General features: G+C 43.9%; 1 protein-coding gene across 18 annotated transcripts in view; it reads left to right on the top strand.

Moving 5' to 3' along the window:
* The window catches only part of R3HDM2 (R3H domain containing 2), a 157,286-nt gene that overhangs the window by 123,727 nt on the left and 6,908 nt on the right, over positions 1 to 26,651 (top strand). For 6 of the 18 annotated variants that reach the window (XM_053921271.2, XM_053921262.1, XM_053921272.2 and 3 more), the window contains 12 exons: positions 341 to 449; positions 3,180 to 3,275; positions 6,164 to 6,195; positions 6,294 to 6,347; positions 10,534 to 10,766; positions 13,276 to 13,454; positions 18,355 to 18,456; positions 19,995 to 20,237; positions 20,787 to 20,913; positions 21,158 to 21,318; positions 21,792 to 21,946; positions 23,358 to 23,458. In XM_053921271.2, the coding sequence (XP_053777246.1) occupies positions 341 to 449; positions 3,180 to 3,275; positions 6,164 to 6,195; positions 6,294 to 6,347; positions 10,534 to 10,766; positions 13,276 to 13,454; positions 18,355 to 18,456; positions 19,995 to 20,237; positions 20,787 to 20,913; positions 21,158 to 21,318; positions 21,792 to 21,946; positions 23,358 to 23,458 (1,592 nt within the window). The remainder of the gene's footprint in view (positions 1 to 340; positions 450 to 3,179; positions 3,276 to 6,163; positions 6,196 to 6,293; positions 6,348 to 10,533; positions 10,767 to 13,275; positions 13,455 to 18,354; positions 18,457 to 19,994; positions 20,238 to 20,786; positions 20,914 to 21,157; positions 21,319 to 21,791; positions 21,947 to 23,357; positions 23,459 to 26,651) is intronic. The other 12 variants (XM_053921264.1, XM_053921273.2, XM_071221014.1 and 9 more) reach the window with 8 other exon arrangements.

The raw sequence follows: 26,651 nt of genomic DNA on the forward strand, positions 1-26,651 counted from the left end.
AGATGGGAGGGAGGGGGCTATATTGTCAGTTCCTCCTCTTTCCTCACTCCAGTGAGGCCTTGGAATTAGATTCTAGACGCCCTGGTATTTTGTGAAGACTGGCTCCTGGCCTCTCTTCCCCTTTACTGGTAGGACAGATACAGCGTTGGAGGAAGACAAGTTATAGATGTATAAAGAACAGACCCTGAGGATTTCATTAAAACCTTCATGTGACTTTTTGATGCCTGATTACAGAAATCCCCTGAATGGGAGTTGTGGAATTTAAAAGAGCTGTACTAGGAGGTCTGCTTCCTAACAAAAGAGTTTTTCCCTCCCTTCCACGTTTCTCTACCAATCCTAGCCCTGAACAGAGGTTTTCAGAACATATAAAGGATGAGAAGAATACAGAATTTCAACAGAGATTCATTCTCAAGAGAGATGATGCCAGTATGGACCGAGATGATAACCAGGTAAAGAATGGAAAGGGGTGGGTGTATAGAGAGGTTGCAGTAAGAGAAACTGGGAGGGCAGAAGAGTTTTTGTGGGACCGTGAAAACTCGAAATGTCTTAGTATGGAAAAATACACTGAGCTATACTGAGTTGGCTTTGGCTTAATGTTGAGGGTGACTACACTTGCTGAGCTGAATGCCACCCTTTTAGCCCCAGAGAGACATGGTGCTGAGGTTTGCTGGGTTTTCTCATTTGGCCTGGAACTCTCTGGTTTTGCCACTGACTTCTAATTCCATGTCACTTAGGGACAAAGCAAGGTCCCTTCCTGCTTCAGCTTTGATTCAGCTGATGGCTTTATTCTTTTTTTCTTTACTAGTTAGGGATTTCTTGGGGAACCACCCAAAACCACTTTATCCTACTTCTACTCTTTCCCTAGCTCAGGGCTGGCCTTGAACTGGCAAAGTTGTGATCTGATTTACCCACTTATAAAGGTGTTTTTGATCCCTTTCTGCAAATTCTTTTCCCAAGTCTTCCACCAAGGTGAGTGAGTTCATTTGATTTTGATGCTGCGAACCGCAGACGGTATCCCCTTTTTGATCCACTCCTGCAGGAATGAGAAGTGACCAGTCTGCCCCCTCCTTTCATATACGGCCCTGGCTGTTGCCCTGACTTTGAGCCCGCCCTTTAGATAGTAAGTGATTATTTGGGGGTTAGTTTTCTAGCCACTTACAGGGTTTAGATCGAACCTGCTTCTGCTTGGCCTCCAAAGGAGGTTAGGTGGAGAACCATGATTAAAGTTTGAAGAGGATGGTTGGGTAGCACCAATATGAGTCTTCCTAATTAGTGATAACTCTAATATCTTACCTCTAAAGTCAAAATTAGTTTCCTTGGGATATTGTATGTTCTTGAGAACAGGACTTTTCCTGCTTATTACAGAATTTGAAGGAGTCCTTTTGAGAAAAGTGCCATTATCTGCTGTGGACAAACACATTGGGTCTGATTGAAAACAATGAGATACACAAAAAGGCAAAATTTAAAAAACAAGAAAGAGCCTTTCCATCCTGATGCCCTTCTCTCCATTTCCCCAAACCCTTTTTTCTGTGGATCAGGAATTATTCAGGCCCCAAGGCACATTGAGGCGGTGTGGAATGTGTCCCTGTTGTGAGCTTTTCATCTGTCAGCTTCAGGCTTGACCCGTACTAGGTTAGGCTCTGTGCACTTTCTGTCTGTGATACTAATAATAAACACAGTGATTGCTTTTTTATTGAGTGTTTTTCCTGACCTAGACTCTTTTCCTAACACATTTTGTGCGTTATCTCTTAATCTGCTCCACAACCCAGGGTAGACAGGGTTATTGGCCCTCCTTTAGATGTGAGAAAACTGAGGCTAAGAGATGCTGTTTGCCTGAAGTGACATGACACAGAGGTGGCAGAGCTGAGTTCCCGCCTGACCTCAGAGCCCATGATGCTCTTTCTACTCTGCCGCTGGTTTCCCAGTGCTGGGGGGTCTGAGGACAGTATAGCGCTGTAAGGTCCTGTGTCTTGGAATGGGATGTGTAAAAGAACATACAGGAGAATTTAGGTTCTTAAGCTAGTGAGAAGTAAATCTAGTCAAAGGTTGATACTTCTAAAGTTATGCCTAACTCTGATGAAATGAGGAAAATCAGCCTAGAGCAGCAGTCTCCCTTGTTGCTTCATATGAAGCTTTCAAATCCTCTGGATTGAAGGTCAGAATCTTTTTATAACCTGATGACATTCATTTGATGGGTTATCTACGTCAGAGTTTCTTGCCTTCAAGAGCAGTATAGAAAAAGATACTGTAACACCCTACCCAGGATAGTGCTCACAACTCACAGGTCAAGAGAGGAAAAGACAGGGTTGGAGAGTTGGATGGTAGACTAGCCAGCGGGGTGGTCTGCTCAGCCGTCCCCTCTAGTCACCTCACTTTATTTGTCAGAGAATGTAAGGTTCTCTGTCCTCCATTCCTTTCTCCTCTCTTTCTGTCACTCTCTTGCCTCCCTCCATTGTACCTTATATGTCTGTTCCTTTCTCTGTCCATCCTTCTTTTTATTCTGTCCTTTTCTCTTTACCTCTTTGTGTTGCTCTGTTCTCTTTCTTCTTTATTTCTGTAATTTCTGTCTCCCTCCCTCCAGGAGCCATAGTTACGATGAGAAAGAAATTCTTAAGCATTGAGCTTAGCTTCACCCTTGGGATTCCATTTCCAAGGCCCTCTTTGCTGGGCTGTGTGTCACTTGGATCTTCAGGCCATGGTGTTCATTAGTGACTAAAGAAGGGATAACGTCAGGTGCTAGATCCGTAAAACTCTTCTTTACATTCAGCCCTGCTAAGTATCTGTTTCTTCTCCCTCTCTAACTTCCTCCTTTCCCTTGCTTTCCCTTCAAAGCAGTGTCATTTATTCCCTCAGCTATTCTTTTGATCCTTACTGATTGGAGAGTACCTGATTACTATAAGGAAGCAACCCAATCCTTATAAATAGTTGTTGTTCTTGATACTCTGGGGTTGGGGGTTGGGAGATGGAGAGGCCCCAACTATCCAGAAAACCTGATCTCCCAAACTGCATGGTCAGATGTACCCAGTGAAACCTGTTCAACACTGGAAATTTTATTTCTTTTTTTTTCCATTTTTTTTTATGGCAACTATAAACTCTCCCGGTTTCTCTTCCTTGCTGGTGTGCAGTGAGCTTGCAGTACGAGGAGAACTTAACTAGCTTAATTCTGCTCATCGATCTAGATCAGAGTTCCATTGCAGGATGGAAGGAGGAGCAAGTCAATAGAAGAGAGAGAGGAGGAATATCAAAGGGTCCGAGAGAGAATATTTGCCCGAGAGGTAAGTGTAGCTTCTGAGAGTTGTCAGCCCATAGCTTGTAGCTCTTAATCTTTGGAACTGTGAATGGAATGAACCCTCCGTAAATGTGTTGTTCTGTGTTTTTTTTTTTTAACCAAAATCAGCCAGCTCCAGATTTGATCTCTAAAATTAAATGTGGCTTATTGGGAAGCTGCAGATTTTTATTTGTATTGTTTTTAATACATTCTGCAGTATGGAATATAAAGAGAACAAATGGAGTGGCTGAATTTGGTGGAGATGAGTAGATGGAAAATAGAAATGGTTTTGGCAGGGCTTATGGAAGGGCTCTGAATCTTGCCTGTCAAACCCTTCTCCCACTTACCCTCTTTCACTTCCACTGTTCATTCTAGGCATCTTTGCTTCTAAGTGGAAGGCTTAGTGTCCACACAGCCTGTACATTCATCTTGTTTGGCCAGCCTCATTTTTAGGGTATGTCAGTGTTTGTTAGAGCGCAGGTCTGGCATCTATTCTGTGAGCTCCATATTCCATATGCACAGAAGGTACCCCTCACTAGTCCCTCCAGTCTCTGCCTGAACAGAAAGTCTCTTTCTTCCTGTATTTCTTAACTTGCTTCTTAGAATAGGACTGGCTCCTTGGGCCAAAAGCCAACATGAATCATTGTAGGCAACTTTATTCTTAAGAATTGTGGGCCATATCAAATATACTGGATACCCCTGTCTGTATCTAGTGGCCTTTGCCTACCAGACTGAAGAGAAATATGGCAGAAATTCAGGAAAGGCTGTGGATAGGCAAGAGAGGAACAAATCTCCAGAAAATGCAGGATCCAGATAGCAGCACCATCTTATGGTCAAATTAGGAAACAAAGGAGAAAGAGCCCGCTTCCCTTTATTGTCAAAAGATGGCCGGTTTTAATCAGCATACTTAGATGGACAGCACTCTCCACTCTCTCTGCCGTCAGGAAGACTGTGAGTGCGCCCGCCATCACCTAGCTCGGAAAAACGTCGTCTCCAACTTCAAGAAAACTGAACTCTTCTGTGAACTTGTTCCCCTGTCTCAGGAGACCCAAGTATTCCAAGGATCCTCGCTGGGGACAGATACGTGACAGACTTTCTGGCCCAAAGTCCAAAAAGAAGGAATCTTCTTACCTTCTGTTACATTCTGAGTCAGGAGAATCCATCCTCTAATTATACAATCAGGATAATTGGATAATCCTCCAAAGAGGTTCTCTAACCTTTATCTGCACACCAGTTGTGTGGAATGCGAGGAGAGAGGCCATTTGGACATGGCCGTGGCCAGTGGTGACCCTGAATTGTGGATAGAGCAGGTTGGTGGATGATAATAGCAAAAACTTACATAGTACTTACTGTCTTTCAGACACTTCTCTTAGCACTTTGCATAAATTATTTAATCCTCATGCTAGTATTATGAGGTAGATTACATTATTTTCCTCATTCTATAAATGTGGGACTGAGGCAGAGAGAGGTTAAGTAATCTAAAATCACACCGCTAGTTAAAGAGCTGGTGTTTTAATTCAGTCAGTCTGGCCCCAGAGTCCATGCTCTTGACCCCTAGAGTAAATTGCCTCTCAGTAGCTTGCTCTGCTCTAGGCTCTTTGGATTAAGAAGTACCAGTGACATCAGAGCATAGCAATCTGTGATGTGCACCTCTGCTTCACTGACACGTGGGAAATGACTGTCCTGCCATTCCAGCCGTGAGCAAAGCCACAGATATTCTGAAAGTACAAGCAACTTTTAATGTATTGGGACTAATTGTTACAACACTGGAATATGTCTACCTACAACCATAACAAAGTGACAGCTTTCCTCTCCTTTTTTCTCCTGATGTTTAGTCTTTCAAGCCTCTACTAATATGCATATTCTTTGTTAAATCCTTGCGGATTTATCACTTTCAGCACTTCCTACATCTTGCTGTGATAGAGGCATCAGGAATCCCCGAAGGTCTGGACAAGTAAAAAAGGCCAAAGCCCACCATACTACAAAGATTCCCAGGTGGGGAGGAACCTGGCCAAAGGGAGATGATTAGGAGTGGAGTTGCAGGTTGGAACAGAGGGGAGGAAGACACAGGGCAAACAGAAAGGGAAGTGGTAAGAAGGGTGTTTGGATGGAAATGCTAGTGCTGCAGCCTTCTCTGGAGCCTGAGCTGTATGTTGGGGAAACTGCCCCCATACAGGCTCTGCTCGGTGTGGAGCCCACCCTGCTCAGCAGATGGACACTTTTGGTACCTTTGTCTAAGGCATGGGAGTCCGCCAGAATGCTTACTTCACTCAACTCAGTGGCTTTGTCAGGAAATGGCCCCCAAAAGGAATGTTCTTTTGCATTCCAAAGGAAGGCTTTTAATTTTCTCATTTTTTTTAGGCTCTAAAAAGTACCTGCTTCCCCAATTTCTTACTCTCCTTGGGTCTCAGGTCAGAATGTCTTTCATTTTGGCCAGTGTAGAGGACAGACATGGAATAGTCATTGAGGGTGATTTCCAAAACAACTAAATTTCTTCCTCTTGTCTCCCTTTTCCCTTTCTTTGAACACACTCTTTACTTTAGTACACCAGTTATGTTCAGGTTACCTCTAAGAGAGAATAAATTGAGAGCTTAAAAAGGAAATAATAGTTAGGTTAATACTTTCTTCTTCCTCCTTTCCATACTTCTAACTTTATCAACCTCTCTTTTTAAAAATTCTGAGAAGGCTAAAAATGCTTAATGCTCTATCCCATTAAAGGTGAGAAGTCAGATCGGGTGTGTGGGTGTGGGTCATCCTGTCCCTGCTCCCTCTCTCCCTGTTGGGGGGTGAGCTTGGTTTGAGGACCTTGGGTATTCATAGCATCATGGACACCCTTTTCGGTTATGCCATGCTGTTTTCTTATAAGTTATTTTCCGTTTTCTCCCCCTCACCTAGACTGGCCAGAACGGATATCTAAATGACATCAGGTTAGTACCACCTAGCATGTTCCCTGCTTCTCATTGAGCTTTGTCAGTGAGGTTAATATAATCCTGTAATGATGCTTTTCTTTGATGTTAACCAACAGACTCTCCAAAGAAGCCTTTTCTTCTAGCTCTCACAAGAGAAGGCAGATTTTTAGGTACTTCTGTGTAATCTATATCTCTCCTTGTTTTGTTTCGTTTTGTTTTGTTTTAATTTTGTTTTGTTTTGCTGTAATCTTTTCAGCGGAGTGAGTTTGCTCCATGCATGGCTGCTTGTGGAATAATTCAATCTGTGGTTTTGCAACATTGGATATTTTTCCTCATTAAGACAAAGGCTTCTGCTCAGTGACTTTATTTTTATTGTTGCTGATTTCATTTTAAGTTTTAGATAGGTGGTGAAGGGGACCAAATAGTTATATGGGATAGGTACAGTTTCTTCCCAGAAATTTGCTGGAACTGGGCATTTTTGGAGGATTTCAACATACTAAGGTAAAAGAATGGGTGTCTTCTAAGCTACCTTTTCTGAATCTGTGGAAAGATGTGAAGAGCTTATCCCTGACCCAGCATAGGGAATGTTTTGTATCTTTAAGGAAGAATAATACAAACATGTGTGTAAAAAAACATACAAACACCTCTCTTTGTCATTTTCTCTTTGAAACATTGTAATTGGTAAGATGACCCATTTCTGAGGCACTACAGGGACCTCAGAAAGGCCTTGTCTGCCTTAGGCCAGCTTTAGAGCATGTCCTTCACATGATTGCTCATGACTTGCTCCTCTTAATGTTGGTGAAAGTTGCTGTATTAACTTCTCCAGTGCTGAATACTCTCCATTCAAAGCAGTCTTGAGAGCCTCCATTTTATTGTTGTCTCTCCATTCCACCCCAGCAGGCTACACAAGGTGGTGGTGAGAGAGGCACTACTCTAAGACCTGTCCTGGCACCAACTCATTTTAAGTATGTTCTTCCCATTTACTCTAGGGAAACTACAGAGCACAGAAAACCTGAGTGTTTAATACCAGAATTCAGGTCTAACCCTTTCCAAAGGGCTTCTCTCTTGTTGAATCCTAAGCTTGATATAGGACCTGACTAGCTCAGGTTAGTTAGAGCTCTCATATCCAGTATTTCAGTTGTCCCTTCCCTATTGTCCTTTGTAAAGCTAGTCACACCATCTGCAGATTGGGATAGAAAGATTTTCCATTCTTGGGATAGAGGATTTCTCTCCCTTTCCATAACTTTTTCCTAGACTATCCCACCCTGAGGTCCATCTGAAAGCCTTAAGGGGGCTGAGGGTGCTCTGCACTGGTGGCGGTGATCAAGATAGAGTCCCCTTTCTTAAGGAAAAATTAACTCCTGTTTCATATTGTACAGTTCAGAGTCAAAAATCATTCCAGAATACCTATAATGGGTTTTGAACTAACTTCTATGTGTGACTTTATGCATAGTGCTTTAGAGTTGCTAAAGTGTACTACTGTGTCTGATTCAGTCCTGATTTGGTAAACTGGTTTATAGGTAAGAAAACAAAAGCAGAGAGATTAAGTGGCCAACCCCAAGTTTTCAGGGTTATTAGTGGCAAAACTGGGACTGACTCTTTCTCCAGTGTACTTTTCATCATACCACACCAGCTCTCTACAAACATCATCCCTTCCTATCTGAGTCAAGTTCCATTCAGAGCCTTAATTCAGGTTTACTTAGTGCTGTATCAAACATCAAACTGTGAGCATCAAACTGTATCAAACTATGCAGACAATATCTTGAAGGATCTAGTGAGCAGGTGCAGCCCTCTCCTATCCAGACCTCTTTTATGCTGCTGCTTTCTATACTGAGTTTTGATTAAAGATCTAGGTCATTTAAATGCAGTTCCATGAACTCTTAAGGGGTTATTTCTTTTTCTGTTTGGGTACTAGTCCAGAACTCTAATGATTAGAAGCTGATCTTTAACTGCTTTATACCTTTACTCCCAAGTTTAGAAAGAAATACCAGTATACCAGATTTACTTATCCATAATTGGCAATAACTATGGCACCTTCCCCATTCTTTGAAAGATTCTACTCCACTGATAAATAAGCCACAATGAGTGTTACTGATATTTATTGCCACCTCTTCCACAAACCTCTCTACTCAGCCCCTAGATGCAATAAACTGAACTTTTCGCAGCACTAAATCTACTTGTAAAAACTAAGTCAGCTCTGATTTCACAGGAGTATGAGTGTGAATGTTCTCTGCCCTTCACCCCCCCCCCTCTCTAACACACACAACCCAGTGCTCAGAAATGAGTTTGGTAGTTTTCCCTAACTGTCTTATTTTTAGTGAAGCGGAAAGACATAACTAGAGATTCGGTTTAGTTTTGAGATTTGGCACTAGTAACTCCAATTTACAAGGGAAGGAAAACTCATCTTTTTCCTGGCCAAGACCCAACTCAGATTCTCTAACTCTCAGGTTAGTCGGAAGATCATCAGACAAGCCGCATTGTGAGCACTTGGCCATCACTGCCTTAGGGGAGGGAACTAGATGAATACAGAAGTGCTGCCACTGCGGCCCAAGCTTCCTGGGTGTTTGGTTTAAAGTTGAGTCATTCACTGTCCTCTGGTAGATAGAGAAAGTAAATGGGAGAATGGTCCTAACAGATACTGCAGTATTTGATTTAGGTATAAAAGGCCATTAGGACTTTTTTTGCAGAATTCAAGCTCTATTGTCTGATGAGCAGCCTCATCCATTGCCAGTGCTGTGTCCCATTATTCCCACAAATACACACACATCTTTATTGAGTCCTCTCGGTAGACTTGCCTTTGTCCATTGAGACAGAGCTATTGGCTCTCTCTTGGGGTCTGGTTCTGTTCCTGGAGACCCCCTCATTTATACTTCTTTCTTGTTTCCCATTCTACTTTGACATCCCCAAGAAAAGGGGGTAAAGTTTTGGGGAACCAGGAATATTTTCTAGTCCTTATTCTAAATATATAGAGAGAAGTTTTGAGGTCCCATATAAATCTACATGGGATTCGGAGAAGAAGTAGCATGTTCCTACCCAGCTGTGCTGGTGTGTTGTTAGCCCACCATGATTGGCTTGGCTAAAAACTAAAATAGTGACCCTAGCAAAGATTTTGCCCATCTTCTCTGTAGTATCTTTGGAGCAGATATGCTAAAAGAAAGGTATTTTCTTTAATATTACTCCCTTCAGAAAAATACCTTATATATTAGAATAACTCTGAACCTAGTGCCTTTGAAGCTAAGGGTTTTCTGGATGGGGTTTTCTATTTGCTTTAGGTAGAATGGTGGTGGAAAAGAGGGAGTCTGAGCTGCTATGAGTTTTGCTTAATTGTTCCCCAGTATACACGCCAAAATCTTTGTGTAATTGTTGACATTTGGTTTCCTTAGGTCATCAGTTGTTGGGAGTGGGAGATGTGAAAGGAAAATCTCTGGTTCTTGGTTGCTTATTAAGCAGCAGTAAGAGCTCAGCAAGACTTAGGGCTTTCAAGCCAATGCCATCTACCTTGAGTATAGCAGTTTATAGACACAGGCATCAGGACAACCCTGATATTTCTAGAGACACGTAAGAGAGGTCGAATCCCTTTTCTCCATAGTCTTGTGCCTTGCCTAGGGCAATAGGGTTATTAATACGGAGGCAACTAGGCACAGTCAGCCCCCTGCTGCTTGCCATCCTGAGTCCCAAGGGCATATTTGCTTGATCATTTGGAGGACTTCGGTCCTTAGAGACCCTGGAACCAGTTGTTCCCAGATACCAACAGAATTTCTACAAAACAGGTTAGGTCAATTCTAGACTATGACACTGAGTTTCCCAGAGTGCCCCTTTAGTGCACCATACTCCCCTTCCCACCCGTGGAACAATGGTCTTAAGAAGCACCTCTGCTGGCTGAGGCATGTTATGTGGAAGACCTGTTGTGGGGTTTATCCATGTCACGGGCTCCTCCTGGCGTCTGGCACTAGTAACTCCCAGGAGTCCTTTTGTTTTAGGAACTTCCAGAAAGAGCTGGTACGCCTCTCTACTCCCCACTATTTCCTGCATGTGTGGGGTCCCTGCAGTGGGAGGTTGGGGGAAGAGACCACAGCCAATCTCAGCATCATGTGTGTGGTTTCCCATCCACCTCTGGTCTGACGTATTAAATTAGCTGCCAGTACTGTCTTCCAGATTTGCCCCTGTAGTCTTTGTTACTATAGTGGATATTGTTCTGTCTGCTCTCATCAACTCTTGGTGGGCCAGCCAACTAACAAGAAGTTAGTGTCCATCCTCACCCCTTCTTTGTTATTGAAAGAATAGAAATGAACTCTCTCCTAGCCCTTCTGCAGAAGTGGTAGGTGGGAGGTGCTCTGACCACTGTGGTCTCTGCAGGGGGAACCGTGAGGGGCTAAGCCGCACCTCAAGCAGCCGCCAGAGCAGCACAGACAGCGAACTCAAATCCCTGGAGCCAAGGCCTTGGAGCAGCACGGACTCTGACGGATCTGTTCGGAGCATGCGGCCCCCTGTTACCAAAGCCAGCAGTTTCAGCGGAATCTCTATCCTCACCCGGGGTGACAGCATCGGGAACAATAAAAGTGGCAGTGCAGGAAGGATCTCCAGGCCAGGTACTACAGTTTCTCACCTTTTGTGTCATGCCCATCATTTCTTGCTTGTCTTCTATAAAATATCACTGATACTTGCCCTGGCTGGTGTGGCTCGGTTGGTTGGAATGCTGTCCTGTACACCAAAATGTTTGGGTTTTGATTCCCGGTCAGGGCACATACTAGGTTGCTGGTTCAGTCCCTAGTTGGGGTGCATATAGGAGACAACCAATGGATGTTTCTCTCTCACATTGATATTTCTCTCTCCCAGGGACTTCCTCTCTCTCTAAAGTCAATAAACCTATTTTAAAAATAATAAATATCACTGATACTTTTAACAAAACACTTGTCTCAATAGTATGTCTTAGAAACCTAACACAGCCAAGTGAGGGGAAATTTTATTTCTTGAATGAATCCATTGTCCTTTGGAGTCCCCTATCTGATTTTCTTTCAAACCTTCTTTCCTAATTGAAAAACACTAACTGGGATTAGGTTATTTTATCTGATTTCTAACTGAGGCGGACATCCCTACCAGCCCAAGGTCAGGTTACATACTGAGATGAGAATGATAGCTGCTTTTATTCTGTGGCATCTTTAGAATTTAACTATTTGTAATTCGCTGGCAGCAGCCAGTAGGCTAGAGCTTCAAGAGATACTGCTGTGACTGCTTCTCTGGAGCTCAGTCACTGAGAAGGAGCATATGTTCGCATGCCAGCCGTGTAAACCGTGTTTTAGCTCTTCTGATCTGCTGTGTATCCTTCTCCATCTATTCCTATTGTACTGTTAGCAGACAGATATTTAGCTCTTTATGCCCAATGGACCTTTGCTTTACCATTCTCCTGCCTATGAAGAATTGCTTGATTCTCATCCCAGGAGTTGTTTAGGTCTTATCCTCAGAAGACATCAGTAGTGGTGAAGTGCCCTGGCTGGGTAGCTCAGTTGGTTAGAGAATTGCCTCAATATACCAAAGTTGTGGGTTTGATCCCCGGTCAGTGCACATATAAGAATCAACCCATGTGGGGGAGGGGAGTATAAGGGGACTAAATGGTAATGGAAAAGAAAATACAGTAAATAACTCCTAAACTATGTTAAAAAAAAAAGAACCAGTAAATGCATGAATAAGTAGAACAACAAATTGATGTTTCTCCCTCTCTCTCTCCCCCCTTTCTTTTTCTCTCAAAATCAATCAGTTTTTTAAAAGATTTTATTTATTTTTATTTCTTTAAGATTTTATTTATTTATTTTTAGAGAGGGGGAAGGGAGGCAGAGAAATATCAATGTGTGGTTGACTCTCACGTGGCCCCCACTGGGGACCTGGCCCACAACCAAGGCATGTGCCCTGACTGGGAATCGAACTGGGGACCCTTTGGTTTGCAGTCCACACTCAATCCACTGAACCACACCAGCCAGGGCAAAAAAAAAAAAATTTTTTTTAAGAGTATTGGTGAAGATTTTTGCTTCTAACTGTTGGGCCTCTGCTGCCCTTCCCTGCCTTTACACAGGCCTTTATCTTCTCTTATTTAATTATGACACTAGCCCCCAAGCTGGTTTCCCTACTCCATTCTCAGCCCTTTTTAAAGCCAATTTACAAGTCGATAACATAGATCTAATCAAATCACTCTTCTCTTTAAAACATTCATGTTTCTGCATTCCCTGCATAGTATAATCCAAATTACTTAATATAGCATAACTTCCTGGCTCTAGTTTGCCATCTCAGACTTATTTCCAGATATCTATCTTCCTCTGGCCCTCCTACGATTTCTTGAATATGGCATTAACTTTGTCCCCTCTCAATCTTACAAGCTTTCTGTTTATCCTTCAAACCCTTCTCTTCTGCCATTTCCTTTTAAACCCTTCCCTCTAACCCTTCCAGGAGTTACTGCTTTCTCACCTTTGCTTTCATACAACTTTGTTCCTATCAGTGATTGCATCTCTCAGTTCATTATACAATGCCTGGCACATAGTAGACATTCAGTAAAAATGCTTTGTGTGGACAGATGCATGACTTGGAAAGCTTGGAAATGGGGAAAATAGACGAAGGTTGGGTGTATTTGTGTAGATAGGCATGTGCTTGGAGAGGCAAGGCTGCCTTCTCAGCAGCTTTTGTGAGATGCATGTTGAGAAGATATCAAAGAGATGGCCGGTCTCTTAAAGGGCTAGGAATCTCTACCTTCCAGGAAACAAACATTCATATTTTCAGCTATCTAATCATGATGGACAGATTCTAGGCACTTCAGGAGAGGTGACTTAGCCTCCCATTTTGTTCAATTCTAAAACCAAACATTCACGGTCCAGGTGGTTACTGTCCTTAGGGAGCAGGAACCTGCTAAAATGAGGACTTCCATTATCCAGGCAGCTGAAATGCATCTGTACTAATATGTGGATCTTCCCAAGAAGACAGTTGGGGAAATGGACAGAAGGAGAGTGAGGAGAAACTGCAGGGAAAGACTACATCCCTGCAACTGGGCCCTCCAAGGGTGGTTTGTTCGTGACTTACGCTTACAGCTCTTGGTGGGTCTCTTCTTTGCCTTAGGTATGGCACTAGGTGCCCCAGATGTGTGCAACCAGGTCACCTCATCCCAGTCTGTCCGGGGCCTTCTCCCTTGTACTGCCCAGCAGCAACAGCAGCAGCAGCAGCAGCAACTTCCTGCTCTCCCACCCACGCCTCAGCAACAGCCACCGCCACCCTTGAATAATCACATGATCTCACAGGTGAGTCACCACTCAGTGCCAGAGCCCCTTTCTCTCAGATTCGAACAAGATCTGGAAGTACAGTCATGTCTCTTGTGCTGTGGGTGGCAGGAAAGATCTGTTTTTGGAGACATGCCACTCCCTCCCCCATTTCTCATTTGTTAGTTTTGGGAAGAGCAGAGTGAGGGTGAAGAAGACTGGCCAGAGCGCTCTTTGTAGAGTCGGTCTGGGAGGTTTTTGCTTTATATATTTCTTCGTCTTCCTCCTGAAAATTGTCAGCTGGATCTTTTAGCCCATTCCACATTTCTGTCATACCCCATCTCCCTCTATATCATGTATAATTAACAAGGCGAGTTTGCTCACTGTATCTATATATGGAGCTTGAAAAGATCACAGCTCCCACCATAGTCTGACTGAGTGGGCTCATGTGGCTATTGATCCATAAACATATTCATGTGTTGAGGTTGGAGGGAAAGGAAATAACACTCAAGACCCCTGCAGTACCTATACCATAAAGCACAGCAACCCTCCAGTGTTTTCTTTGTTCTCCATGCCATAAAAGAGCTCTCTCTTTGTCCTTCTGTTGCTGGACAGGTAGATGTTGATACCAACTAGGATGTGAGTGAAGTTTTGCCTCTGGGAGCCATCCAAGCCATCAGCATCAGATCAAATCCTATTCTAAATGAAACCTCGGTATTCTAGGTTTAAAAGTCTCCTTAATACCCTAAGGAGGGCCGCTCTGAGCTCTTCATGAATAGAGCCCGTGCTTGACCCTGAAGTATTCTCTGGTAGTCAGGAAGCCCATGTTTGTACTGTTGTGCTGTAGTTTAAATTCGTGTTTCACCTGCCAGGCTCCCTCATCTCACTGTTCAGTTAGTCCAGCTTGGCCTCAGATATATTTCTTCCATAGGTACAAAAAGCAAGTCCCAAGCACTCACACCCCAGAAACTGGAAACTAGAGTGGGAAGATCCCAGAATAGCCTAGTACTACCCCATTCAAATATTATGACATGAAGCTAAAATAAAGAACAGTGAAGACCTAGGAAACCCAGCTTTGTGGTTTTATTTAAATTATTTATTTACTTTTTAGAGAGAGGAGAAGGGAGAGAGAAAGGGAGAGAAACATTGCCTCTCGCATGCCCCCAACTGGAGATCTGGCCCGCAACCCAGGCATGTGCCCTGACTGGGAATCGAACCAGTGACCTTTTGGTTCACAGGCCAGTGCTTAGTCCACTGTGCCACACCAGCCAGTGCCCCTGCTTTGTGTTTTAATGTCACTCCCATGGCAGATCATTCTAGTCCTTCATCTTAGTCCCTAAATCAGTTTCTCTATAATCCTAACTTACTTTCCTCTTCTACCACCATCTGCCTCATTAAATCTCATTCATATCAGCTCACCTCATTCCATACTGAAGCATGGCATGTGTTTGTGATTTTCCCTGTGTCTTAACTCAGACCTATAAGTGGGTAAAACTCTGTGCTTCTCCCTCTGGCTGCCTTCTGCTGTGCTTCTGTGTGTGTGTATTTCACTTTTCTAAGAGCCCAGTATATATTTCTTCAATTTTCTAAAATATGTGGATTTTAGTAGATTTTTGCTCCCTTTTCTCCCTCTTAGTCTTCCATCTGCCTCCCCCCTCTATCCATATCTAGAAAAAGACAGCGAGAATGGGATGGGGATAAAGAGATACTGTATTTTTCGAACCATGAGATGCACCTAGATTATTTTAGAGGAGGAAAATAGGGGGGAAAAATTTTGAAGCAAAAAATTTGGTAAAATATTTAATAATTTAAATAACAATATTTCACCATGTAAATGTAAGCTACATTCACACTATAAGACGCACCCCCATTTTCCTCCCAGATTTGGGGGGTGCGTCTTATAGTCTGAAAAATACGGTAAGCAAAGAGAGTAACCATTTTGGACTGAAAATAATTTTAGACAGAATGTCCAATTGACTGGCCCTGAGTCCCAGGCTTTTACTTAGATTCTGTCTCTGCTTCTGTATCGAGAGCATCAGTGAGTCAGCTGTTGGTATTGACTGACTTCCTAAAGGGAGGATGGTACTAGATTGGTCCGTGTGGACTGAGGACAAGGGAACGTTATTTGGTATAGAAATGTCTGCTCCCTAAGAAACTTATTCCTGAGGTTAATTTGGTCCTACACTCCAAACCAAACATTCTTATCCTGGTTAAGTGTTGGTGCCCCTGAAGCACTCGCGGTAGCTGCTAATATTCTATCACCCCCAGCACTCGTGTAGTCCCTTTTTCTTCCTCTCCTCTTGTTCCGCTTCTCTCTTTATCCTTTTTTTCCTCTTATTACTGCATTTTTCTTTCTTCTTTTCTTTTCTTCCACTGTCTCTCAGTGCTGGTGGCTCTCCAAACTCGAGTGCTGAGCCCCAGAATTCTTATAGTTCAGTTCCTCAAATGGTACATAACAGCAAGGATGAAGAAAGTGACCACACACACACACACACACATACACACATACTACTGTGCTTACTGTAAAGGTTTTCCTTTGGAAGAAAAACTGAGAAAAGGTAGTTACTTTCAGCTCTGCTGCAAGAGGCCTTTGCCCCAGGCTTGGAGACACTGCTGGCTACACTGTGCTGTCTCTTTTTGGCAGGCCCCTGCTGTGAGAGCAGGCCTCCATATCACATTTCAGTAGAACATGTGAAACCAAGGAGTGAGGCTGAGAACTAAAGGACCAGAGGCTCCCTTTTGCCCAATTTACTTAAAGTGAAATGGATCCCTAAAAAAGAAGCCCTCTGAAACTGTCTCCTGGGGCCCAGTCAGGCATCTAAGAACCAATGATCTAGTCCAGAATTCGCCAGTAGGTGGCAGTCACACTCCTTGGGTTTTTCAAAAGTTCCCTAACTGGAGTTTGAGACTTTCTAAGAAGAAAACTGTAGCTGAGGGTAGTAATGGTATAACTTAAAAATAGCACTGAGACAGCTACCTTTACCACTGCCCTTCTCAGTCAGGGGAGGCCTAGGAGGAGAAGAACATTTCTTCTCTCTTCACTTTCTACTCAAAACTCACAAATGTGAGGAAATCAGGCAGCCTTATTATTTTACCACTTCACTTTCCCTATGGCTACTCCTTCTGCCCCAGAGAATATAAGGCCTGAACCACATTAGCCCTCCCCTAAAAGAAAGAAGAGAATAAGGATAATAAAAGATGAGTTTAAAAGCTACCAGCACAGGTATCTCATGCTGAGCAGCTTGGCCAGCAGTTATATTTGGAATACCACTAGCTTACAGAAGACAGGTATGCCAGGAAAGCTGAGAGTTTATTTTCAAGGCAGCATCTCTCCCAGGTCACACGGTGAATTCTCAGTAACTTTTTCCTAACCAAGAGGACTTACATTGTATTTAATCCATTTTGGGAGTCTTCTAATTCCTGTACTCTCTACTTCTGGAAGTTAATCCCCGAAGTGAAAGGTCTCTCCAGAGATATATGGCAGAAGAGGATATTCATACCTTGGTCCTCCATACCTTCAATTACTCTAAATTTGGAAGGAGAGAGGAGAATTATACAAACAAAAAGATGTTTGTGTAATTTTGTTCAACTTCTTTCACACTGTCCCTACTGCTAGAGTGGAGTAGAAAGAATGTATGTCAGGCAGAACTAGATTCCTATCCAAGCTCTGCCATATTAGTGTGATCCTGGATGCGTGATTTAATTTCTCTGACCCTTACTGTCTTAACTGCAAATATAAGTTACCATATCTCCTTACAAGATTATTGTGAAGTTATTCCTTGGCCAGTGTGGCTCAGTTGGTTGGCGCATCATCCCTTAACCAAAGAGTTGTGGGTTCCATTTCATGTCAAGATACATTCCTAGGTTACAGGTTCAGTCTCCAGTCTGGGCACATACGGAAGGTGACCAACTGATGTTTCTCTGTCTGTCTGTCTGTCTGTCTCTCTCTCTCTCTCTCGTTTCTTGGGTGAGGATTTTTAAAAAAGATTATTATGAAGCTATTATGAGATAAAGTATATAAATGAGACAGTATGTAAATGTTATTTCCTTCTCTCTTCCTAGCTTCTCCCCTTTTTACCTCCTCTCCTACCACCACCAGGGTCCATGGCTGGAGAATTGATGAGGGATTGAAATGGCTGGAGGAGAAGAAGAGAGGGAAAAAGCAACTCCCCATTAGTTTGCTTAGAACACTCCATTTTCCTAATAAACAGATCCTCCTGTTTGAGGCTAGAGAAAAGACTGAAGGAACAAAAGTTAAAACTAAGCTATTTATATTTTATTCCTAAATCCCTCCCTGTTTGCCTGTGGGGGCATTTTTCATACTGCCCTCACAGCCTGGAGATGCACAGAACAATCTTGGAACAGGAGGAAGTAGCCAGAACCAGGCATGAACTGGCCATTTTCTTCTCTGCCCTCGGGAGACAGATGATCCTTGAGAATGGGCACTTTTTCCAGGAAAGCTGTGCTCTGAAATCAGCAGCATGGCCAGAAAAGCTGAGCCAGTCCTTGGATGACCCTTCCTACAGAAGCAGGAATCCCTTCTCAAGTGGGCATTCAAGGAGAGTTACGGTCGTGCTCCTCAGGAACCATGTTCAGAAAAAATGTTTTGGGAAAAGCTATGTTTGGAATCAGGCAGCAGACCCTGGCTCTGAGAGCTCTAAAATTGCTCACAACAGCTGCAGGGCTCTGAGTGGCTAATGGGGTGGGGTGTGCAGTGGGTCTCTCCTCACAGGAGAGATTGCCTGGTTGTCAGAGAAGTGAAAGCCACAGCTATCCTGGGCTTTGTCTCCAGCCTGCTCAGCAGCCTTACTATTAATGTGAAGTTTCTTCTATGATTAACTTTGTTGTTCCTTCCCTTTTCCTTCCCCTCTCTGCCCCGCTGCCTTTCCCTGTGCCTCCCTTTTCTCTCCCCTTTTCCACATGCCTCCCTGCTGGCCCACAGCCAGTCCCGGCTCTGCAGCCCTCTCCGCAGCCTGTTCAGTTCTCTCCAGGCTCCTGTCCCCAAGTCCTTCTGCCAGTCTCTCCACCCCAGCAGTACAACATGGTACAAACTTCATTGCCCTTTTTTGTCTTGTCCATGTGTGGCCTGTATCTCTGGGTATGTCTGGGTCAATCTGTGACAACCTTGCAAAACAGTTGTGCTTTTCAGAGGGCCGTGTCAAAAGGTGTTTGGGCCAGCATGGGCTGAACTATGCTCCGTTCCATTGAACTCACTGCCGCAATTTAGCCATCAAAAGATATCTAAGTATGAGAGAGAGAGGGACACAGAGTTCCCCTGAGTTTTAGGAGGGGAAACAAAATTGGATGTTGGTCTAACCATCATTTCCTTTAAATGTAAAAACACAGTTGCAGAATTCTCTGGTATCACTGGTAAAAACTTAAAATGTTCCCATTTCTAATCACGTTATTTTACATAAAAAAATAACCTTTTCCAATGCATAACACTTGCTATTTAGTTCGTATCTTGACTACAAATCCTTTGAAGATCTAATTTGCCTCATACTGATAACTTCTATCATGGTTACAGGAGGGCTGATTTCTTTTTAGTTTGTGTTAATCACACCTGTCTGCTTTTCCTCCTACCACTTATCTCCATTCTGAGAAATTCTAGAATATGGACCTGAGAATAACCAGCCGTTCCGTCCCGTTGTCATCTATTCCTGCCCACTAAGGTAGCAAAATAGCTAACTTGAAGATCAGGTCCCTGAAAATTGAGTAAAACCACAGGAAAGCATTACCTCCCTCTATTAGTTTGTGTGTGCATGTGTGTGTTTTTCTGCAAAAGAACTTCTGATCTGTGTGTGTGTGTGTGTGTGTGTCAGGGGAACAGAAGGGACGAGGAAGCCAACAAACTCTAACCTATCACCGTACAAGTGAAAGATGGAATACCATCATTCTTGCTGCTTAGAGAAGAGGGCTGAGAGAGAAGGCAATTACAGACTAGCCAGTCAGTCTCACCCTCCAGCCCAGCTGCTCACCCTGGCCTCCTTTCAGAGGTGAGAATTGGAAGTGGTTTCTGAAGGGCAGGAGAACTTTAGGCAAAGTGTCAGAGAACAGAGGTGGAAATGACCTCAAGAGTGAGCAAGGAGGTAAGCAGCAGGAGTGGCAGCCCGCCAGTCTTCCCACTGCATAGGAGAGCTGGAGCCACATGAAGGGAGCCACCCGCAATCCACTCCCAGTATTATCTGGGTCCTTTATTATAAAAACGGGATTTTTGGCAACACAGGGTACTTTGCCTGAGTTGGAGGCATAAGGAAGACAGGAAATGGAAAGACTTACAGTCCTTTTTTTTAACTCACTAGTTTGTCCTGTTTTTTCTATATATAGAAGTTGTGTCATTGCTCCCCTCTCCCCAGGATAAATGCTAATAAAAATCATAATCAGAGTGGCCATTGTTACCTCATATGTGGTAAGGAGACTGGCCTCCCAGGGCACAGAGGCAGGAGTGTCCCAAATTTGGTCTAGGTAAGGAAGACTGTAGAGGGGGTTGTTGTTTCTGTATGTCTGTCTGTCTGTGTTGAAGCCAAAGACATGGGATTTGATACCACCTCAGTCCTTGAGTCTCCCCAACTGTCTCAACAGGCAGATGACCTCAGCAACCCCTTTGGACAGATGAGCCTTAGCCGCCAAGGTTCTACTGAAGCATCTGACCCATCCGCAGCTCTGTTCCAGCCCCCACTTATCTCCCAGCACCCTCAACAGACTAGCTTCATCATGGCTTCTACGGGTCAGCCCCTCCCCTCTTCCAACTATTCCACCTCTAGCCATGCACCACCTACTCAGCAAGTCCTGCCACCCCAGGGCTACATGCAGCCCCCTCAACAGGTGAGCAGCTCAGGTTCCCAGCTGAAATTACTAATGCAGGTTGTCCAGTATTGTAATCCCTCTCTCTTCCTCCGGTTTAGACTGGTCAGAGGGGACACCCATCCGTCACCTCCATTTCCCCACCTTGCACTTGAGAGTTGTCTTCACTCAGAAGATTGTCTTTCTAGATGACCCAAGTCCTTCCTGTTCTGTTTCAAATTTGTATACTAATGCTGCAATTACAGACCCAAAATATCTCCCTTTACAGATTTTTGACCATCAACCCTGATGCATTGAATAGTTTGGGGCCTATCAGTTAGGGTGGCATCCTAATACAGTAAGGTTGCAGGTTCAATCCCCAGTCAGGGCACATACAAGAAGCAATCAGTGAACGTGTAAATAAGTGGAATAACAAAATCAATGTTTCCCTCTCCTCTCTCTCTCTTTCTCTCCCCACCCCTATTCCTCTCTTTCTCTAAAATCAATAAATAAAAATTTTAAAAAATAGTTTGGGGATTTGGGGGCTGAATTTGAGTGACCTTCTTACACATCTGTCTCCTCTCACCATAGATCCAGGTTTCTTACTATCCCCCTGGACAGTATCCTAATTCCAACCAGCAATATCGACCTCTCTCTCACCCGGTGGCCTACAGCCCCCAGCGTGGTCAACAGTTGCCTCAGCCATCCCAGCAGCCTGGTAAGGGGAACTGCTAGTATAAGGAGACAGTGAATAGAGGAAGGGTAGAGACTGGAAAAGAGAGAATTACCTTCCCTTTTTTTAAAAAAGAAGGCAGGAATGATTAGAATCCTAAAGAGGCACCCAGGATCTCCAGAAAAAGAAAAGGTAAATTAGACAGGTGGAGAGAAATTACTGAAAGAGTGTGAGCTCCTAAACATCATTGAGACCATGCTAATCTCTTCTCTGCCTTGCCCACCCCCAGGTTTACAGCCCATGATGCCTAATCAGCAGCAGGCGGCTTACCAAGGCATGATTGGGGTCCAGCAGCCACAGAACCAGGGCCTGCTCAGCAACCAGAGGAGTGGCATGGGAGGCCAGATGCAAGGCCTGGTGGTTCAGTACACTCCACTGCCTTCTTACCAAGTGGGTGCATTCTGCATTGGGAAAGATCACCCAGTCTTCGAGGGAAAGAGGGAAAGGAGGATAGCCTTCCACATCATCCAGTCTGACAACTCTACCACTAAAATATTGTTCGCTCCACTCCTAAAAATCTTAGGGTTTTTTTCCTTTGAGAGAAAGCCCCGAGAAACTGAGAAGAATCTTGATTTACATTGTTTGGTCCTTATACAGCCATGCAAAAGAGTATATGCCCAAAAGAGTGAGCCCTGAAGGAAAGCAGGCTCCTTTCTCTACATCAGATGTTCAGGGGTGGTATTTGGAAAAGAGGGAATAGAGGTGGCTCTGTAGGCATTTCCTTTAGGTAGATGAGGAGAATAGGAGGGGCTCTGAGAGGCAGAGAATGAAGTTAGAGTGTCTCAGTCTAGTGATGACTGGGCTGTTCTCTGGATGACCTCACTGGGAGTACGAGTAGTCATCTTCCTCTTGTCTCCGCTCAGGTCCCAGTGGGTAATGACTCTCAAAATGTGGTCCAGCCGCCTTTCCAGCAACCCATATTGGTCCCTGCGAGCCAATCTGTACAAGGGGGCCTCCCAGGAGGGGGTGTGCCAGTCTACTACAGCATGATCCCTCCGGCTCAGCAGAACGGTACAAGGTGAGGACTCTCAGAAAGTCCCAGCATATCTCCCATAGACCTTTGGCAACTGTTGTACCATGGTTTTGTTTTCGCTGGCCTGAAAAACGACAGGTAAATGTCCCAGTGGTGCCCTCAGGTAGAATGTGAGGGAGTTCATTCTCCTTTTCTCCTCATTGATTTGACATTTCCATAAGAGCTTGTCAGCAGAAAAAAATTCCTGCTTCAGAGAGAGGCTTTGTAATTTCCCATTTTTTGTTTTTTTAATCAGTGAGATTCAGAGGTATGCGATAGAGATTGCTTACCATTAAAAGAAGCAGTTTGGAGTGTGTATGTATAAAAATTTTCTGTGTACCTCTGTTTATATCCATGAATGAATCTCGGATGGTCTACTTATATGTATCTTAGGGTAGACCATAGCTGATAGAATTTTAGAGGCAGAAAGCACCTTAGAAATATCTGGTCTGCTCCCTTTGTTTTATTTTTCTCCTTTTTTTTTTTTTTTTTTTTTAAATAAATGAAGAAGTTCCCGCTAGGGGGATGTTAAGAAACTTACCCTAAGTCACGTAGCTAGTTGAAACCAGAGCCAGAACTAGAACTCAAGTCTGGGCCTACCAGTGTGCATTGGTGTGTGTCTCTCTCAGTATGTATATGTGTATTCCTTATTTTTATATGTATGTCTCCTGTTGTCTTGAGTTTTTTGTGGGGTCCATATTTATCGTTCTGTTGACTATCATCTGTGTTTGCCACTGTGTAAATATCCTAAATCACACATCTCCTCAGTTCTTTTTTACCCATCTCTCTCTTGCACTGTATTACCTGTCTCTGGCTCACTTTCTCTTTCTCTCTCTCTCTCTCTCTCTCTCTCTCTCTCTCTCTCTTTCTCTCCATATATATATATACACACACATACTTACATACACACATACATATATATACACATATATAATTAATTTGAGAGAGAGAAACATCAATTTGTCGTTCCACTTACTGATGCATTCATTGGTTGCTTCCTGTCTGTGTCCTGACCAGGGACCGGACATGCAACCTTGGCGTATTGGGATGATGGCCAGGGCTCCTGGCACTCTCTTCTTGTGTCTGCTGTGTTTCTTTGTGTGTGTGTTTGTGCTATGTGCATGTATGCATGTGTATGTATCCGGTGTTTCCACACCGTCAGGAAGAGCATGTGTCACTAACATTCCATCTGTAGCACTGATTAGCAGCTTCCTAATTGAAAGATGATCAAGTACAAATATATATAATTAACTTTGAACTGATCAGCAATTTTAGAAATTGCATGGCAAATTGGTTTGAGAATGGCTTGGAGCTGCCTCTGCTTCCCACAGGGGAGGCCCGGGAAGCAGCAGCTGTTTGCCATGAGCTGTGTTCTTCCTCTGTCAATTTACCGCCCCTCTCTTCTCCATTTCCCCAGCCCTTCTGTGGGGTTTCTACAACCTCCTGGCTCTGAGCAGTACCAGATGCCTCAGCCCCCCTCCCCCTGCAGTCCGCCACAGATGCCACAGCAGTACTCAGGTAAGACAGAACTCGGGGTTCTTGGGCACTGGCAGTTGCAGCACTACTGAAGAACTTGTGCTCTAGATCTGGGGAGGGCAGAGAGAATTCAGGGGTTGGCTGTGTACCCGGCTGTGTACCGGCTGTGACCCTGTCAGGAAAAAAAGGCCAAAGTCCCGGCCGGTGTTTTCCAGGGGCACTGAGGTTGACCTCTCAAAGGCCAGGTTGGTTGCCCGGTCCCCATTCTTGGGAAGCCACATGTCTCATTGGGTTCATTCTCTTTTCTTCTTTTTTATTTTTCTTTTTCTGAATTCAGCATTACATTCACCACATGCCTTTGAGACATGACGTGCTTACTTACCTTTCTCCTGCACTCATTCTTCCGATTAGACAGCTTTTTTTTTTCTCTTGGGAGTGTGAGAAAGGCTGATAAAATGCTTTCTAAGTCATATCTTAGATTTGTTTAGCAGTTTTTTGTATGTGCTCACCTACATTTTATCATTTTATTCTTACCACAACTTCATGAAGGGGAAATTTAAGTCTCAAAGAGGACAAATGACTTGTCTAATATCACAACCCTAGAACTTGAACTTTGTGTTTTCGAATTTCCATACCCTATGCTGCACCCCCAATAACACACATTCAAGAGGCCTCTGTGCTCTTACCCTTTCCCTCCGGTGGGAAGTAAATGGGGATTGTGTTAAGCAGCCGAAGGCCCTCTTTGGAAGCACCACCAGGTGAACAGGGTCATACCATGCGGCCTCTCACTGTCTGCCTTTGCCAGGAACTCCCCCAGCGCACCGCTGCCCGTGTTCATTTCCCTTTCACCCTCCCCGACACAGCATTACCCTGCAGTTAAGAAACTTCAGGGGTTCTAGAAGGGAGATCTTTTTATATATTTTTTAATTTTTTAAAATTAATTTTTCCCATCACCATTTATCTACCCCCCCCCATACTCTCTTCCACCCCCACCCAACCCCCTCAACCCTGCCCCCTCAAGGGAGGAGGTCTTACTGTGTGCAGCTCTATTGTGGGAACATCAGAGTGCCCTCTCCTGGTAAGAGAGAAGTATTCTTGCCAGTTTGCCCGTTTAGGAATGTATTATTTTTCACGTAAGAATTTTTGCACTCTATGTTAGATGCTGTGGAGTAGATTCCAGAATTAATCTTGCTCATAAGACAAGATCAATTGTTACTTTCCAGGAGTAATCACTTCTGCCTTCATCCAGACCAAACATGAATCTCTAACAGGCTGAGAGATTTTAAATTCAACAGCCCTTACCCTTTATTACATTGTTGGTCTCTCTAGCTGTTTCTCCAAGGTCAGGGGTACTTGACCTTGACATTCCCAGCAGGGTATGGAGATGGTAGAAACCAGCTCCAAGAACCACTGTAGCCTTTGACAGTGCTTGACACTGCAGGGCGTTTTCTCCTGTTAAGACAAGTGTGTGCATGTGCATATGGATACACTTCCTTAGTGTGTATCAGTGTATCTGCTGTGCCTCTGTGGTTACATATCTGATCGTCTTCAAACATAAGGTTTTTGGACATGGAACAAACCTAGTAAAAAGAATTTTTCATTATCTACTGTGGATCTAGTGCTGGGTTAAGTAAACGGAAACAGCTGTTGTTCTGAAAGTTGGCAGCACTTAGAGATCTGGGCTGAGATTGGAAGGAGATAATCTAGGCTCTTCCCTAATCAAAAGAAATGGAGGAAACCCACTCTATCGTCCAGTTCCCTTGCTTCTTTCGAATTTTCTGTTATATTTCCTTCGTACCCACCCTGACTGATCCTAGTCTTCGGACTGACCCCTTATACTTTTCCTAGATGATGGGACCCTCTGTTCCACATCATCTAAGAGACCATATTCACAATACTACTGATTTAAAAGTCTTCAGTCCCTGTTCATAAAAATCTAAGAGGAAGTGGAAGGAAAGAAAAAGTACCTCTTCTGTCTTTCTTTCCAGTTTACCCTTACTGGGAAGGAAGATAGAAAACCAGCATAGCCCACAAAGGCTGCTGTGTCACCTTCAGAAGACAGTCACCCGCTCTTCTTCCATGTAGCAATATGGTCACTTTTCCAAAAATAAAGGCAGGGATTAGGATTGGCTGTTCCTGGAACAGCTGTTCTGGTTTATTAATCCATCTTTGTAGTTGCCCAACTGACTCCCAGTCCTGGACCTTACTTCCTCTACTGTGATACTAGAGATCACTGTAACCCCAAGAAACACTTTCTTTTCCACTAAAATGATGGCTCACAGGTATCCTGAGGTTTCTACTAAGACACCGGCCTGGGGAACGTGCACACAGATGTGGAACGGCAGTGAAACCTGCGCCCAGACTCCCAGCTTACAGTGACACAGCAGTGTGGCCAGAGTGAGGGAGGTGCAGACAGAGCCTCTCACGCTTAGTGGCTCATTTTGTAGCCGAGGGTTACCAAGGCTGAGACTCTTTTCTCCCCCTCTCCTGGAAGAAATCCCTCTCCCCCACCAGAAAGAGGGGAAAAGACCAGATATTACTGGATTCTATTTTGTAATTTGGGAAAGATGCCTGTGGATTTTATTTCTCTGGACATTCCTCTCTATAGATTTGATTTCTGGTGGTAAGGAAGAAGATTTATCAGTCTTCTACCTCACTGATTTAAAAAAACTAACTAAACAAAAACCAATTCTGCCAGACATAAATGTCATCTGTTTGTATTTATGTGGTTTGCTCTGCCCAATCGACCTTTCTGCCCAGGTTTAATGATGCCACTTAAAAAGCCATTCACACGTCCCCTTGCCTTTCAGAGCTTTCCAGCTGAAATTGATTTCCTTATTCAACCCCCTTCTCCCCCTTCCCACTCCAGTGCAGGCTCCTTCCTCCAACCTGATTATATGGAAGTGCTGTTACTGGGCAGTGGGGTAGGCTTTTTTTTATTGCCATGTCCATTAAGAAGTAGCGACAGTTCAGCTGCTAACAGATGCCACCTGCTTTTGGCTTGAGGAAAAGAAGCATAAAAAATCAGCTCATCAGCAGAGTAGTACTCTGTGTCCTCAGCTGAGCGAAGGAACAATGCTCCAGGCCAGTGGTGAAGGACTCGTTGTGGGAAGGAGCTGAGGACAGAATCTGTGACTGATAACCCTGGCTTTGTTTTTGTTGGGAGTCAGAGAAAATGATATGAGGACTTTGTCTCTTTTCCCTCCCCTTGATGCCCCATAGCTCCGAGGCTGCA

Source organism: Desmodus rotundus, chromosome 3 (assembly GCF_022682495.2).
Source record: "Desmodus rotundus isolate HL8 chromosome 3, HLdesRot8A.1, whole genome shotgun sequence".
NCBI lineage: Eukaryota > Metazoa > Chordata > Mammalia > Chiroptera > Phyllostomidae > Desmodus > Desmodus rotundus.